Source organism: Misgurnus anguillicaudatus, chromosome 12 (genome assembly GCF_027580225.2).
Source record: "Misgurnus anguillicaudatus chromosome 12, ASM2758022v2, whole genome shotgun sequence".
Lineage (NCBI taxonomy): Eukaryota > Metazoa > Chordata > Actinopteri > Cypriniformes > Cobitidae > Misgurnus > Misgurnus anguillicaudatus.
In genome coordinates, this window is record NC_073348.2 from 12,247,774 (window position 1) to 12,261,817 (window position 14,044).

General features: G+C 35.2%; 1 protein-coding gene across 1 annotated transcript in view; it reads left to right on the forward strand.

Moving 5' to 3' along the window:
* The first annotated feature begins 2,504 nt into the window (after positions 1-2,504).
* The window catches only part of LOC129447569 (uncharacterized), a 134,377-nt gene continuing 122,837 nt past the window's right edge, over positions 2,505-14,044 (forward strand). Inside the window, exons 1-5 of the mRNA XM_073873689.1 lie at positions 2,505-2,724; positions 3,897-4,064; positions 4,785-4,850; positions 12,548-12,646; positions 13,993-14,040. Of these exons, the coding sequence (XP_073729790.1) occupies positions 4,006-4,064; positions 4,785-4,850; positions 12,548-12,646; positions 13,993-14,040 (272 nt within the window). The 5' untranslated portion in view covers positions 2,505-2,724; positions 3,897-4,005. The remainder of the gene's footprint in view (positions 2,725-3,896; positions 4,065-4,784; positions 4,851-12,547; positions 12,647-13,992; positions 14,041-14,044) is intronic.

Below are 14,044 nucleotides of genomic sequence, written 5' to 3' on the forward strand. Positions count from 1 at the left end.
CACCATATCTGGAGCGATGTCTGTTCCAATAGTGCTGATTTTGTCAGCTATCCCCCACTGATTGCGACGTCGAGAAACTGTCTGGCACACAAACTGCCTGACACTCCTCTGTTTTTTTCACACCTAATGGACAAAGTGTTTTTTTCACACCTAACGGACAAAGTAGATCAGGGGCCCGTTTCAATGAGGAGGTTCAACCAACTCTGAGTTGACTTACTATGAGATTACAGAACAGCTGAAATGAGTTAGTTCAATTGACCCTGAGTAGGTTGACTCTGAGTTAAGCGCGCGCACAACCACTATAAAATAAATTGTAATCAGGCCTTAAAAGCTAGGCCCGAAATGACCGGAGCCCGACAGAATTCGGCCCGAACCCGAAAGTACATTTTGATTGACAGCTTTTTAAAAGCCCGAACCCGTTTACAGCCCGACATTTTTTACAGGTTTTTTCGATTGCTAAACGACAGTAAGCACAACTGGAGCTATATGTGCAAAACTCCAACCACAGTCCGCAATACCAACAGTCACCTGAGCTAAACTGTTCACATCACCTGCAAAACTCACTCCAAGCAACACAACTCTTAACACATGACTCAAAACAGCTCAGTGCAGCCACAACACAACAACAACACAATGCACAACCCTCACTGATATAACACACACTGTCACTCAGAACACACTGAGAGGAAAAACACTAACATCAAACACCAATACAGAAAATACAAACTTTTCATCTTTACAGTTTGAACAATTTCAGTGACTTCATACAAAGTTATATTTTCTTCACAGAATGATTTATTTATTTATTGATTTATCACATGATTTATTGAAATTTTTAGAACAGAACAATACTTTAAGGTAAATGAAAATTAGCAGTTTGCTTCAATAGTCTGGAGTAATTTATGGAATTATAGTAATGAGAAAAAAAGGTAGAAACTAAAAGTACATATTGTAATTCAGACAAATATTTGAGGGGCTAATCCTGCCTCTCTTTAGCATCAGGCCACTCCCTGCCACCCTTCTCCCTCCACGAACCTGTCTTCCTTGTTCCATTTCCAAAATTAGTCTTTCTGAGCTTTACCTATCATATTTATATAACAAGTAATATTATATATAAATGAAATATATATATGAAATTGGAATTTATATTTATATGAAATTGCAATCAGCAGTGTTTGAAAGGCACAAGGCTCAAATCGATTCTGTTTTAAATGTGGTTACCAGTTTTGACACCAGTGTCTTAGCATTTGAACAAAGTGCTGTAAATCTACAGTGTTGTGCAGGTTGTGGTCAATGTCATGGGTTAAGTGTGTAGAGTTTTGAAAACTGTGTTTAACCAATGAAAAACGAATTAGAGTTTCGTCCACTTGAACTGCTGCTGTGCAGACTGTAATTATTTTGCACATGTGACTCCAGTTGTGCCCACTATCGTTGAGCAATGGAAAAAAACTGTAAATGTGTGCACGTACACAGCTTTTGTCAAGTGAGTAATTTACACAGGTTTTAACATTATTTATGACTAACTAGGCTACACACCACTTGGAAGTTGAAACAAAGAAATAAAATAAGTCATCTGTAACATCATAACATCTCACTCTAAATAGGCCTATGCAATAGACTATAAATAGGCCAACATGTCAATAAAAATAATTATTTCTTTACGAAATAAATTAAGATAATACATTCTGAATTAAGAAGGGTATTTGGCAATGACGAAATTAAGATAAAGGCTCCGCAGGATTTGCTTCGGCACTTCTCTCGAATTAATGCCAACATTAGTTTATATTCTCTGTCTAAATTATGTATTTAGGACTCAATTAATATTTAGTTATACATTGAAAAACCTTTACTCACCAAGATTAGGCTAGATGTTTTTATTGAGGAAAATTATTAAATCCACTGTAAATGACATATAATATATTATATACAGTATTTGTAAAAAGCCATTTCTGCACCACTTAATACCATGATTTTTTTAATGGTTCACACTTTATTCTTTTGAGACAAGCTCTATCCTTAATTTTTTATTTTTGTTTGGAGTTACGATTCGTATGAAATTGATCATGCTTTGGTCATGTATTTAATATACTGTTACATTTATTTATTTATTAATTTGTCCTTAATTTGTCAATCCATTAATTCTTGCTTCTATAATTAATACGTTGTTGTGGAACATTCTGTGATACAGCACTTTCACCAGCAGAGGTCCTCATTGAGCTCTGATTTGAAAAGCTGAATGAACCTTTTTCGGATACAATTGGGTTGAAAGCTTCACTGCTTCAAGAAAGCTTCATCGCCATCACTAGTTTGGGATTTTACCTCAAGATTGTACAAATTATAATGACCTAAACTGTTCACTATGATTTTTTTGTTTTCACATTTATTTTGAATTAGGCATTATAAATGTTTATTTTGTAAGTTCTCAAATTCAAATTTTCAAGTTCTCAAGTTTTGAAACTGATTTATCTTCATGGGTGCGAAAAACTTCAAAACGGCATGAGATCTCCTGTATCTGCATCTGCTTAGGGCTTCACATCAGCCAGCGCACAGACGTCACGCTATACAAACAGGAACATCATCATAACCCTTGAAATCAAATTTGCTATGGCGAGAGAATAACACCACGCGTTAAGAGCTGCACTCATATGATTATTTCTTTATACCGAATGGATAAGAAAACCGAAGCAGCAGCATTGTGAGCAATGATTGCAAACATCACAATATGTAAGTACAAGCGGTACCTTTTAGATCTTTTTAATAAAAACAATCTATAAATGAATAAAATGTAATTGAAAACTGGGATTAGCACGTGGGCGTTATTTGTTTTTTAAAGAAGTATTTAAGTAAATAAAATCTAAAATCACATAGCTGTCACGTGCCCAAAACTTTAAATATTTATTTTGCAAGTAACGGAGTGATGTTTGTAAAATGAGAGAATATCGAGAGCACATGTAACGGTTTAGAAAAAGTGAAACCAAAAGTGTTATTGGGGTATAGATGCAGTGAAATTTAAAGCAAGTCAAACTATTAATTTATCTAAAAAATGTTATGAAAGCAGAAACGTGGGCAGTTAACGCAGCTGAATAATTAATTGAATTTAGCTCGGGGTTCTGCGCTTTTTAATATACGCAGGTTTGAGTGAGATGATTGATAGCCTACGAGATTTTCAAACTGCATCACACGCATGTAAAACGTAATCTGTCTGAACAACGTCACCCTTAGATTTCTATTTCTAGCACCATTACAATCAAACATGCAAGCTACCATTTGACACAAATACTAGGCTATAATTTGTTATAAGAAAACATTGTTGTGCTTTCTGAATTACTTTTTTCTTTACTAGAATTTTTTCTTAAATTTTAAGAGTAAACGCCCACATTTCTAAGAATTTTCTTAGAATTGCGTCACTAGGAGCTACTTTTTGCATTAAGATTCTTTATGAATAGGAGCCCAGGGGTCTCATTTATAAAGCATGCACAAAAAGGGGCTAGAAAGTTGCATACGGCAGTTCCCCCGCAAAGGTTGTGATCTATAAAAAAAACTAACTTGATGGGAGAATGGGCTTGCAGGGTGGGATCTGAGGACAATTCATGTATGCACACTTGCTGGTGATCTGTTGTTTATAAAGGGAACATTGCTTTGTTTTATAAGTCTTAATATTTTTTGCCGTTTGCCATTTTTGGCTTTTATGCGTATGTACATTTTTTTCATAAAAAAATTCTATATTTCACATGCAAACTAATGGTATAGTTAAGGATTTTTGTGGTAAATGGTAACAAAAGTACTTCAAATCTCTCAAAACAGCTTTTTGTATAGATTAGAAGTAAACAAACAAAAATTATAACAAACAAAATAATTACAATTATGCTTTCAATTTTGCAGTTATATAGATATAGACCCCAAAGACCCCAAGTGTAAACAGGAAACGAGGACCATTTGAGGGTTAATACAGTGCTGTCTTAACCAACTCAGAGAAACCAGCCCAATAAAAATGTTGCTGATATAATGGCAGAGGAGCAAGGAAAGGACTCTGCCTCTGAGATATGTCTCTTAGAGAAACAAAGGTGAGTCTGTTTTAAGTCATTAAAAATCATTTTATGTCTTATTACACATTGTTAAAAATACAGAGGTATAGACACCTCTTTGGTGGCCAAGCGAGTGCATGAAAGCTGTGAAGTGTGTCAACCTCAGAGCTTGTTAGAGCGGCTGTCTGTCATGCTGAACCTATCACGGGTTTGACTCTCAATCAGAGCAGATTTGGGTAAAACCAGGATTGGTTACACAAACATGAACAGGACCAGGTGGTTTGTGACTTTTCAGAATTTTTTTTAAGCTTAAACAGTATTACACACTAAAATCGAAAGGGACCCTGTAATAGGACCCTATTAAGGTAAGAATTAAAAAACATTTCTTATTTACCTTCATTAGATAAACAAGATACATTGTATCTTAATCTCAATAACTGTGATTAAAATCATCCTGTTTTTATATTCTTGGTTTTTAATATTATGTTTTCTCTCATTGAGCTTCAATGACTCCTTGCAGCTTTTGTCCAAATTAATTTTCTGTCCAAATTCATTTTAGTTTACTATAAAATTGTCAAGTAAATTAAAGTGGCTAATTAAGCCACCACTGGGACACAGAAAAGATTATAAAGCCTTAATGCAACACTGGCCTATTTATTCTAAATTGTTTACTAAATTAAAATTCTAAATTGATTACTTTTATTACCACTGAGGTTCGTTTTGTTGTAAATGTTTTATTTTCTCTGCTCTTTGTATTAGTTACCAGTCCAAAGGTGAAGTAGGCCTACCAAACTTCAATGAGGAAACACTATCAACTACCGAAAGGTATTTTATGTGTTTAATGGCCAAACATAGACTTTGTCAGTGGTAGCTCGTGACTGCTTTTCCGAGGGTTGGAAATTCAAAATATGTGTTCGGAGTGTCTTGTGTTGCTTGTGTTTTCAAAATATATGTTTGTTGCTTCATGTGAACCATGTGCATTGTGTGTTTTGTCAAAATAAGTGCCTACTGCACATGCGTCAAAACCATTTATGATAAAAGAGACGCTCACGTTCACAAAATACACGCAAGACACTCCCTTAACAATAAACTCTGTTTACGCATGAGAATGTGAGTATCTGGCAAACCCGAGCGTCTCTTTTATCATAAACCCTTTAGACTCGTCTGCAGCAGGCACTTAACAAGAGATCACTTGACCCGCCGAACACATATTTTTAAATTGCTAACCACCAGTAATGGGAGTAACGTGTTACTAAGTAACGTGTTACTGCAATTCCACTACTTTTAGTAGTAACAAGCATGTTACGAAGTTTGTTACTCGCGTTACTCGATTTTGTAAAAAAAATAACACTTGCAGACAAGACAGTGCGTATAGAATGAATATGAAAAATCTAAACGGGACAACATACCTTTGGTTAAAAATTGTGCGCAAGTCATACACTCGCTCTGTATCTGACAAAACAATCCACTTGCTCTGTGTCCATTCGACAAAACAATCCATGTACTCCATTTTCTGATTAAATATCTTCCTTTAATTTTGTTTATCATTTAAATCAAACATAAAAAATACACAAACAATATATGATCTTAAAAATCACGAATGCGGTAAAGAAAACTGAGCGACTCCACTGTGTTCCAAAGAGCGCACTACCCGCCACAAGCTTCACAGTTTTAAAGTCAATTCTTAAAGAGACAGTACACAATTTTAACTAGGGATGGGCACGAATATTCACATTTTCAAATATTCGATCTGCAATAATAATTTGAATAAAAAAAAAATGCTATTCGAATGTTTGTTGTGCCACCGAAGGGTTACGACTTATTTTACTTCGTCTATACTGTCTTTTACAGACTTTAGTGTAAAATATACATGAACATTTATTTGTATGTATCTCTGATTGTTTGGCAATTCAGAATGCAGACGAATTTAAGTATTTAGTTGTCCTTTTTTGGCCACCGGCTCACGTGTTATTTAGACGTGCTTCTCCGCCACCCGCATCAGCGCATCATGAGAGATTTGTAAGCTTCCTGCTATATAGTCTACTTTATTTTGTTAATAACGAGACAGACACAGAGAACAAAATAAAACGGAGAACATTTATTATATCCGGTGTTCTTTCAATAATGAACCGGATAACTGCACATGGCTGTTTAAAAGCAAACAGTAATAGCCACGTCTTTGTGTTGTTGTGTATAAGGTATCGAGCCAGCTTACGTTATTTGTAAAATAATGTTAAATTCAGATATTCTTGATAGATCCGTCTGTTGTTTTTACCGGATAGCCACCGCGGAGCAGAGTTTTCTCCGCAGCCCGGCATTATTGTAGTCAGAAGAACAGGCTTTCAGCAGGTAGACTAAATTTGGTTGTCTTTCTTCACAAAAACATGTCAAACTAAACAGAGAAGATATTCATATGCCGACTGATATGTCTGTTATGTAGTCTATGTTTTTTGTTCGCTCCGGGTTCTTCCTTGGTGTTTACATGATGATAGCGTACTTTGTCAAGTCCTCAAAGTTTTAAACTTTACTTGGGTTTGGGTATTATATTTGGTTTAATATAATTTCTGTAAGATCAAACAGTACTGAATTCGTACTTACGACCGACTTGAAACTATTTGACTCAGACTTCGCTCCGCGCGGGTTTTAACACCATTTTTCTGTAGGCTATTTTTTAAAGAAGAATTATAAAAATATTTTTTTTACAATGTTTTCAACTTAAAAATACATACATACATACATATATACAGAATATAAGCTTATAAGGATATTTCCTAATTATAAGCCTTCTGTGAAACTGTGACAAAATGAAAAATACAAAACACGTATGTCTTAATTAATGCAATTTAAATAAACAAATATTCGAATATTCATTCTTTATGAGCTTAAATATTTGAATATTAAATTACTGGAAAATGCCCATCCCTAATTTTAACACGTTATATATTTTCAATGTTAACATACAGAATATTTGTCTAAATGGTCTTAATGATATACATAAATAAACTAAGTTTACATATTAAGATAATTTCTAACAAAAATATCCCAAGGCTGAATATAAAGCAAAATATGCTCCTACAGTATGTGATATATACGAGTTGGAGCAGAGGTGAATCCATATGCAAAAGGTGTTTATTTAGTAAAATCCCAAAAGGGCCAGCAAACAAATCCAAACAGGGTAAATCCACAAAACGTAATCCAAAGACAGGCAAAGGTTCAGGGCAGGCAGCAAATCAATCAGAACCAAAGATAACAGGCACAGGTCAAAAAACAGGCAGATATAGATAACAGGTTTCCAGGCAACAGATAAACAGATAACAGGAGCAGGTAACCAGCTGGGCTTACTATTGTAATATTCAGCCTGGAACGGGTGTACAGGAAGTGACTTAAATACAAAACAGACAAGGAAGTATGAAGCGTGACATGGCATGATGAATATCAAAATAAAAGTCAGAACAGAGAAGAGTATCAAAATAAAAGTCCTAATAGCAGACATATACAGAACACAGAACAAAACCTTACACTTAAGTGTAACATAGCCCATCCATATAAGACTTCACTAAAATAATGCAGAACAAAACCAATCTAACAAAAGAGTGACACCCACTGTGGCCTATCATTTTATTGTTTGACTGTTTAGTACTGTTCATATTTACATTTAAAATGCAGACTTAAAAGTAACTTAAAAGTTACTTTCCCTAGTAACTAATTATGCTGGCTTTGAAAAAGCCAACATATTGTTAATGCTATTAAACTTATATTTTATTATGTTGGCTTTGAAAAACTTAGTGTGCTTTATCTTTTCTAACTGATAAGACCTTCCGAATTCCTAAACGGGGTCCTCAAACACCCCAAAATTTCCATTGACTTAACATTGAGACAAACTTTGACGGGTCATAGCTGCGAGTGAGAAACTTGCAGAAACTTGTGGCTTACCACATTTAAGAAGGCTGACAGGCTGTGTAAGAACATACCTCACAATGGGGTGTAAGCTGTACCCCTGGGGTGTAAGAGGCCCCCAAAATTTCCCATTGACTTATAATGGGGCAGGAAACATGCCCATAAAAGGGAATAAAAACGTCCCAGATGGAATATCTTCACTTAAGAGTGTCGTAGAGACATGGGGGTGGGCTCATTTAATCAGTCTCTTTGGATCCCCCCAGAGCTATTAAGCCATGCCCCTAGCAACAATTTTGGGTACCCTAGCAACATCTCCCATAGACTACCATTATAAGAAGTCCAGATGGATATCTTTGCACAAGAGTGTCATAGAGATATAGGGGTGGGCTCATTTTACTCAGGCATCCAATCAGTCTCTTAGGATTCTTATTAAGGTATTAAGCCACGCCCCTAGCAACCAAATATGAACACCCTAGCAACATAATAAACAAAGCCTTATATCTCTGGATCCCAACGTCATAGAGACTTGGGGGTTGGGTCTTTGGGTCATGTTAGCTTCATGCTAGCTCCATGCTAAGTCATACTACCTTCATGCTAGCTTTATGCTAATTTCATAATAAATCTTGCTAACTTCATGCTAAATCATGCTAACTTCATGTAAAATATTGTTAGCTGCACGCTAAATAGTGCTAGCTTCATGTTAATCATGCTAGCATCATGCTAATCATGCTAGCTTCACGTTAAATCATGCTAGCTTCATGCTAATCATGCTAGCATCATGCTAACTTCACGGTAATCATGCTAGCCTTATGCTAGCTTCAAGCTAATCATGTTAGCTTCATGCTAGCTTCATGCTAATCATGCTAGCATCTTGCTAGCTTCATGCCAATCATGCTAACATCATGTTAGCTTAATGCTAATCATGGTAGCATCATGCTAGATTCATGCTAATCATGCTAGCTTCATGCTAATCATGTTAGCATCATGTTAGCTTCATGCTAATCATTCTAGCATCATGCTAGCTTCATGCTAATCATGCTAGAATCATGCTAGCTTCATGCTAATCATGTTAACATCATGCAAGCTTCATGCTAATCATGCTAACATCATGCTAGCTTCATGTTAATCATGTTAGCATCATGCTAGCTTCATGCTAATCATGCTAGCTTCATGCTAATCATGCTAGAATCATGCTAGCTTCATGCTAATCATGCTAACATCATGCTAACTTCATGCTAATCATGTTATCTTCATGCTAGCTTCATGCTAATCATGCTAGCATCATGCTAGCTTCATGCTAATCATGCTAGCATCATGCTAGCTTCATGCTAATCATGTTGACATCATGTTAGCTTCATGCTAATCATGCTAACATCATGCTAACTTCATGCTAATCATGTTATCTTCATGCTAGCTTCATGCTAATCATGCTAGCATCATGCTAGCTTCATGCTAATCATGCTAGCATCATGCTAGCTTCATGCTAATCATGGGACATCATGTTAGCTTCATGCTAATCATGCTAACATCATGCTAGCTTCATGCTAATCATGCTAACTTCATGTTTATAATGTTAACATCATGCTAGCTTCATGCTAATCATGCTAGCTTCATGCTAATCATGCTAGCATCATGCTAGCTTCATGCTAATCATGCTAAAGTCATGTTAAATCATGCTAAATCATGCTACCTTCATACTTAAACATTCTAACAGCCAGATAGCCTACTAAACTTAACTTTTGTCAAACCGTTTTAAACGTTCAAGCTACGCTTTTTCAAGCCAACATAAAGTTTGTCTTCAAACTTTAATATTTAGTTACTTTTGATATACAGTAACTGGTAGTGTAATTGAATTACTTTTAAAAGAAGTAACTGTAACTAACTACTAATTTTCAGTAACTTGCCCAACACTGTTAACCACACACATGAGTGAAGGCCTACATACATGTTCAGTAGGACTGTAACGATACACCGAACCCACGATTTGGTTCGTCTCATGATTTTTGCCCCACGGTTCGATTCATATCACGATTCTTTGGGGGGGGGGGCTTAAAGTAGAGGACAAAAAGAAATATTTTTATTCAAATTATATTTTTTATTAAATTACATTTAAAAAACATTTATAAACTGAACACCAAAAAACAAGATTAACTATGCAAATTATTAACATTATAAATGCCAATATATACAATAAATAAATAGCCAAATCTATAAAACTTGTGTTTTCTTTTTGACAAAATACTGTTGAAAAACAAACAGAACTAAACTCCATTGTGGAGATGATGTTTTACATTAAATGTCTTTTAATGCTCTTCAAATAAATTGTCAAGAGATAAGAGAGTAATTTGTTTTTTGTACATTTTTCAATTAAAACATTTAATATTTCATTAAATCATACAGTGAATGTGTAAAAAGCCTTGCTCACGCAAAGTGAAACTAAGATGAAAGAATTATCTAGCAGGTTGCTAAAACAACAAAATGTCAGAATATTTAATGTGATGCTGTAAAATGATCTGCTGCAAATGTTGTCTCAATCACCTCCGGGGTCACGATTAACTATAATGTAAATCGAAAGGCTGATGGCATTATTTTTAATTACACTATTTTTTTATCTGTTGTTACAATTTATGGATAAAAATATGCTATTTGTGTCAGGACTCTGCCTTGAAGTCTTGTGTTATATTTGTATTTTGTCATGGTGGCAGAGTTCTGGCAGTCCCTGGCCTTGTGTGGAGGTTCATGCCTTGTTTTTGTGTTTGGCATGTGCTTCCGGTGTCTTGTCATTTGTCCCCGCCCCCTCGTCCTCCTGCTTATTGTTAATTATTACTTATTCCCATCACCTGTTCCCTCCTCGTTATCTTGTTTAGTTTCTCTTATATAATGTTCTCTTGTCCTTGTTTCTGTGCAGGTTCATTTTGTATTGTCAGTGGTGTGTAGTTGTATGTTTTCCAGTCAAGTATTGTCAAGTCAAGAGTTTAATAGTCTAGTCTAGTGTTTTGTGTCTGTCTATGGTGTATGCCCCCACGTGGGTTTTTGTCTTGTTTTATATTAAAGTCTTTTGTTAACCCCTTCATCGTCCGCTATTGGGTTCATTTGTCCAAAACCCTAACAATTTGCTATTTATTTATATGCTATTTGATAAAATTATCTTGCAACTCCCCCCTCACTATCTCGCGACCCCTACTTTGGGAACCACTAAAGGACTAGAAACATGAAAACAGGGACCCAAAAATACAATCTAATAGTCCACTACTTCAAAATAAAACACAAGACCAGGTAAACACAAGACAGGAGCTTGACACTTGTTTTATTTATAAAAAATCTTATTTTGTCTCACGGCTGTCTTCAAATTCTTTATTGCTATCCTTGTTTTTGGAACTAGAACAGAAACTTTTGTAAAGAGTGTTGTTTTGCTTTTTTCTGTTAACAATACAAGCTTCATATAATAACACCAATGAACTTATGCTGTATATTACAAGTGTGTTTATATTACAAGTGTGTTTAAGGTTTGGTGAACAGCAGACTAAAATATCCATTATTTTATGAAAATCCTGACCTGTGCATCTGCACGCATTCGCTGTGCCCAAGCTGCATTCAGACTTGGGTGTAATAAATATCTCTAAGAGTACAAAGAGTAAGTAAGTGAAGCGCATCCAGGAGCAGATGAGGCATGTAACCTAAGCATGAAGTGAGTTTTTTAAGTCAGAGTTCTTAAGTCAGAGTTTATGGGTTTTCTCCACTGATCTATATAAATGACCGGATTGCGCATGATGTCACAACATAATATTTTAATGATAAAACATCAATTTACTAGTCTGTTTTTATATCTGAAGTCTCCTTGCACATTATTACAACGCAAACGTCCTTAACATGTACATAGTTATTTACTGAAAGTTGCACATTTTGCTTTTTAAACAGTTATTATATATTCATCTTTATTACAGTATCAGATCAGAGGACAGACCGCAGTATATTTAGTATTAATGACAAACATGCTCATTCTGAAATCTAAATAAATAATCATGCTTTGTACCGTATGTGCATGAAATATTTGCTGGTTTTGTTACCTAAACTTACTTGGAGAAATAACGCTGACCGTGCAGCTTAATGTCAAAAAACTTCTCACCTTAACTTTTTTTATCAATCCATTATCCTTCCCAATTTAAACATAAACATTGCAAATGACAACAGAATTAACAATAAATTTACGTACACATTTCCTAAAAATTAACCCTGTGTGACTGGTACGCTGTAAAGCGGGTGAAATTACATCATGATTTTGAATGGAAGTCAATGAGGTTGGGTATACCAAGATGGTGGCTCGAACTCTGCGCTGGCTTCACCTCGTGTGTTGCGTTAAGTGTTCTATGCGCAGTCCAGTTATTTATATAGATCAGTGGTTTTCTCTCGCTCCAAGAGCACCCCACTACTCTTCCATGATTAACTCACTAAAGTTTCATATTTGGGTGAAGTAATCCTTTATGGATTAAGATTCTGAACATACATTATACTGCTTGGCAAATTCAATCAATTATGTTATTTTTATATTAACCAATTAATTGTAAATACCACTGAGGTCCTTTTTGTTGCAAAGGTTTTATTCATCTCTGCTATTTGTGTTATAGTGAAAGACCAGATAAATTCAGCAATGTGTCTGTGAAGAGTTACCGGTCCAAAGGTGAAGGACCAAACTTTAAAGAGAAAACACCATCAACTACCAGAAGGTATTTCATGTGTTTGATGTTTGATAGTCAGTGTGAGAAAATGTCTAAATTAATATTTATGATAAGCAACTTTGAGACAATTAGTTTGTCAAACATTTAACATAGCATCCTTTCGGGTTTATTATTACCTATTTGGCTGAGAATATTTTTAGAGACCTTCAGCAATAAAATGAAACTCAGTAAGATGATGTGAAAAACCATGAAACCTTTTGTGTTTAGCACATGAAATGTATCCTAAAACAATAGAGGTTCTTGAGCAAACATTAACATTATAGCACTGTATCTGAATAAGCATCATAAAATCATACAAGATCACATCTTTACATAAACTAGCTAAGTTTATTTGTATTTTGACTCATTACAAACTCAAGTCTAAGGGCCAGATTTACTAAAAGCTTGCACCTGCGCAAACCATCATTTTGGCGTTAAATAACGACTGTCAGGATTTACTAAAGACGTGCAGTAATTAGCACTAAAAAGGTGTGGTCTAGTTCTTTTTGTGACTGACCTTATTGCATAGCATTTTTAGGAGTTTCCCTTTCAGATGCAAAATGTATGGGATAAGATTATTTAAGTGATTCACGCAATGTGATTTGCTAATGTTTGCGTGTGTGATTACTGGTGTTTGTGCCATTATTTAATGCAGAAAAAACATGTCTTAAATCATTTTGTGCTTGAAATGGCTGCAATTGTTAGTGATACGAGGAAGCATCACAAAGATCAGAGAGCGCGTGCTATTTTTTATTTGCTGGAGGAAATAAAAGAGGAGTCACTAGGAGAAGTCACACAAAAGCAGGTGTTTCAAAACTTCTTATAAATTTTCTTTTCTTCCCTCCGGTTCTTTTTAGTGTACTTTATTAGCTGGGATTTCACACCCTGCATTTTCAGCATCCAACGTCTGTGGTGCTGATCTCAAATGCATCAGGTGTTAGGAGACCACCCGCATAGAGCATCAGCTTGCATTGGTCATTATGGAAACCAGCTGTTGTGCCTGTGTTATTTAATTTGCGTCTTTGTAGTAAATAACCTGCAGATATTATCACTTCCATCAGCGTATTTTTGGAATTGCGCTCTTATGCTAATTAGACCCGTTTAGCAAATCTGGCCCAAAAATCCTGATCAAGCTAAAAACATCAGCAATAAAAATTGGGACCTGGTCAAATTATGTTAAAACCTTGAAACCTTTATCCATTGACCTTGATCCATAATCAGGAGAACAATAAACAGTTAGTTAGTAAGTTAGTTTGTTAAAAAAAGGACTTAATTACCAATTGCAACACTAAATCCTTAAGTTACATTGATAAACCTTTTTAAAATGTTTAATATCTTTGCTTTTATGTTGTTAGTGACCTGTCCAAAGGTGAGGGACCAAACTTCAGTGAGGTACCCAAAAGGTAT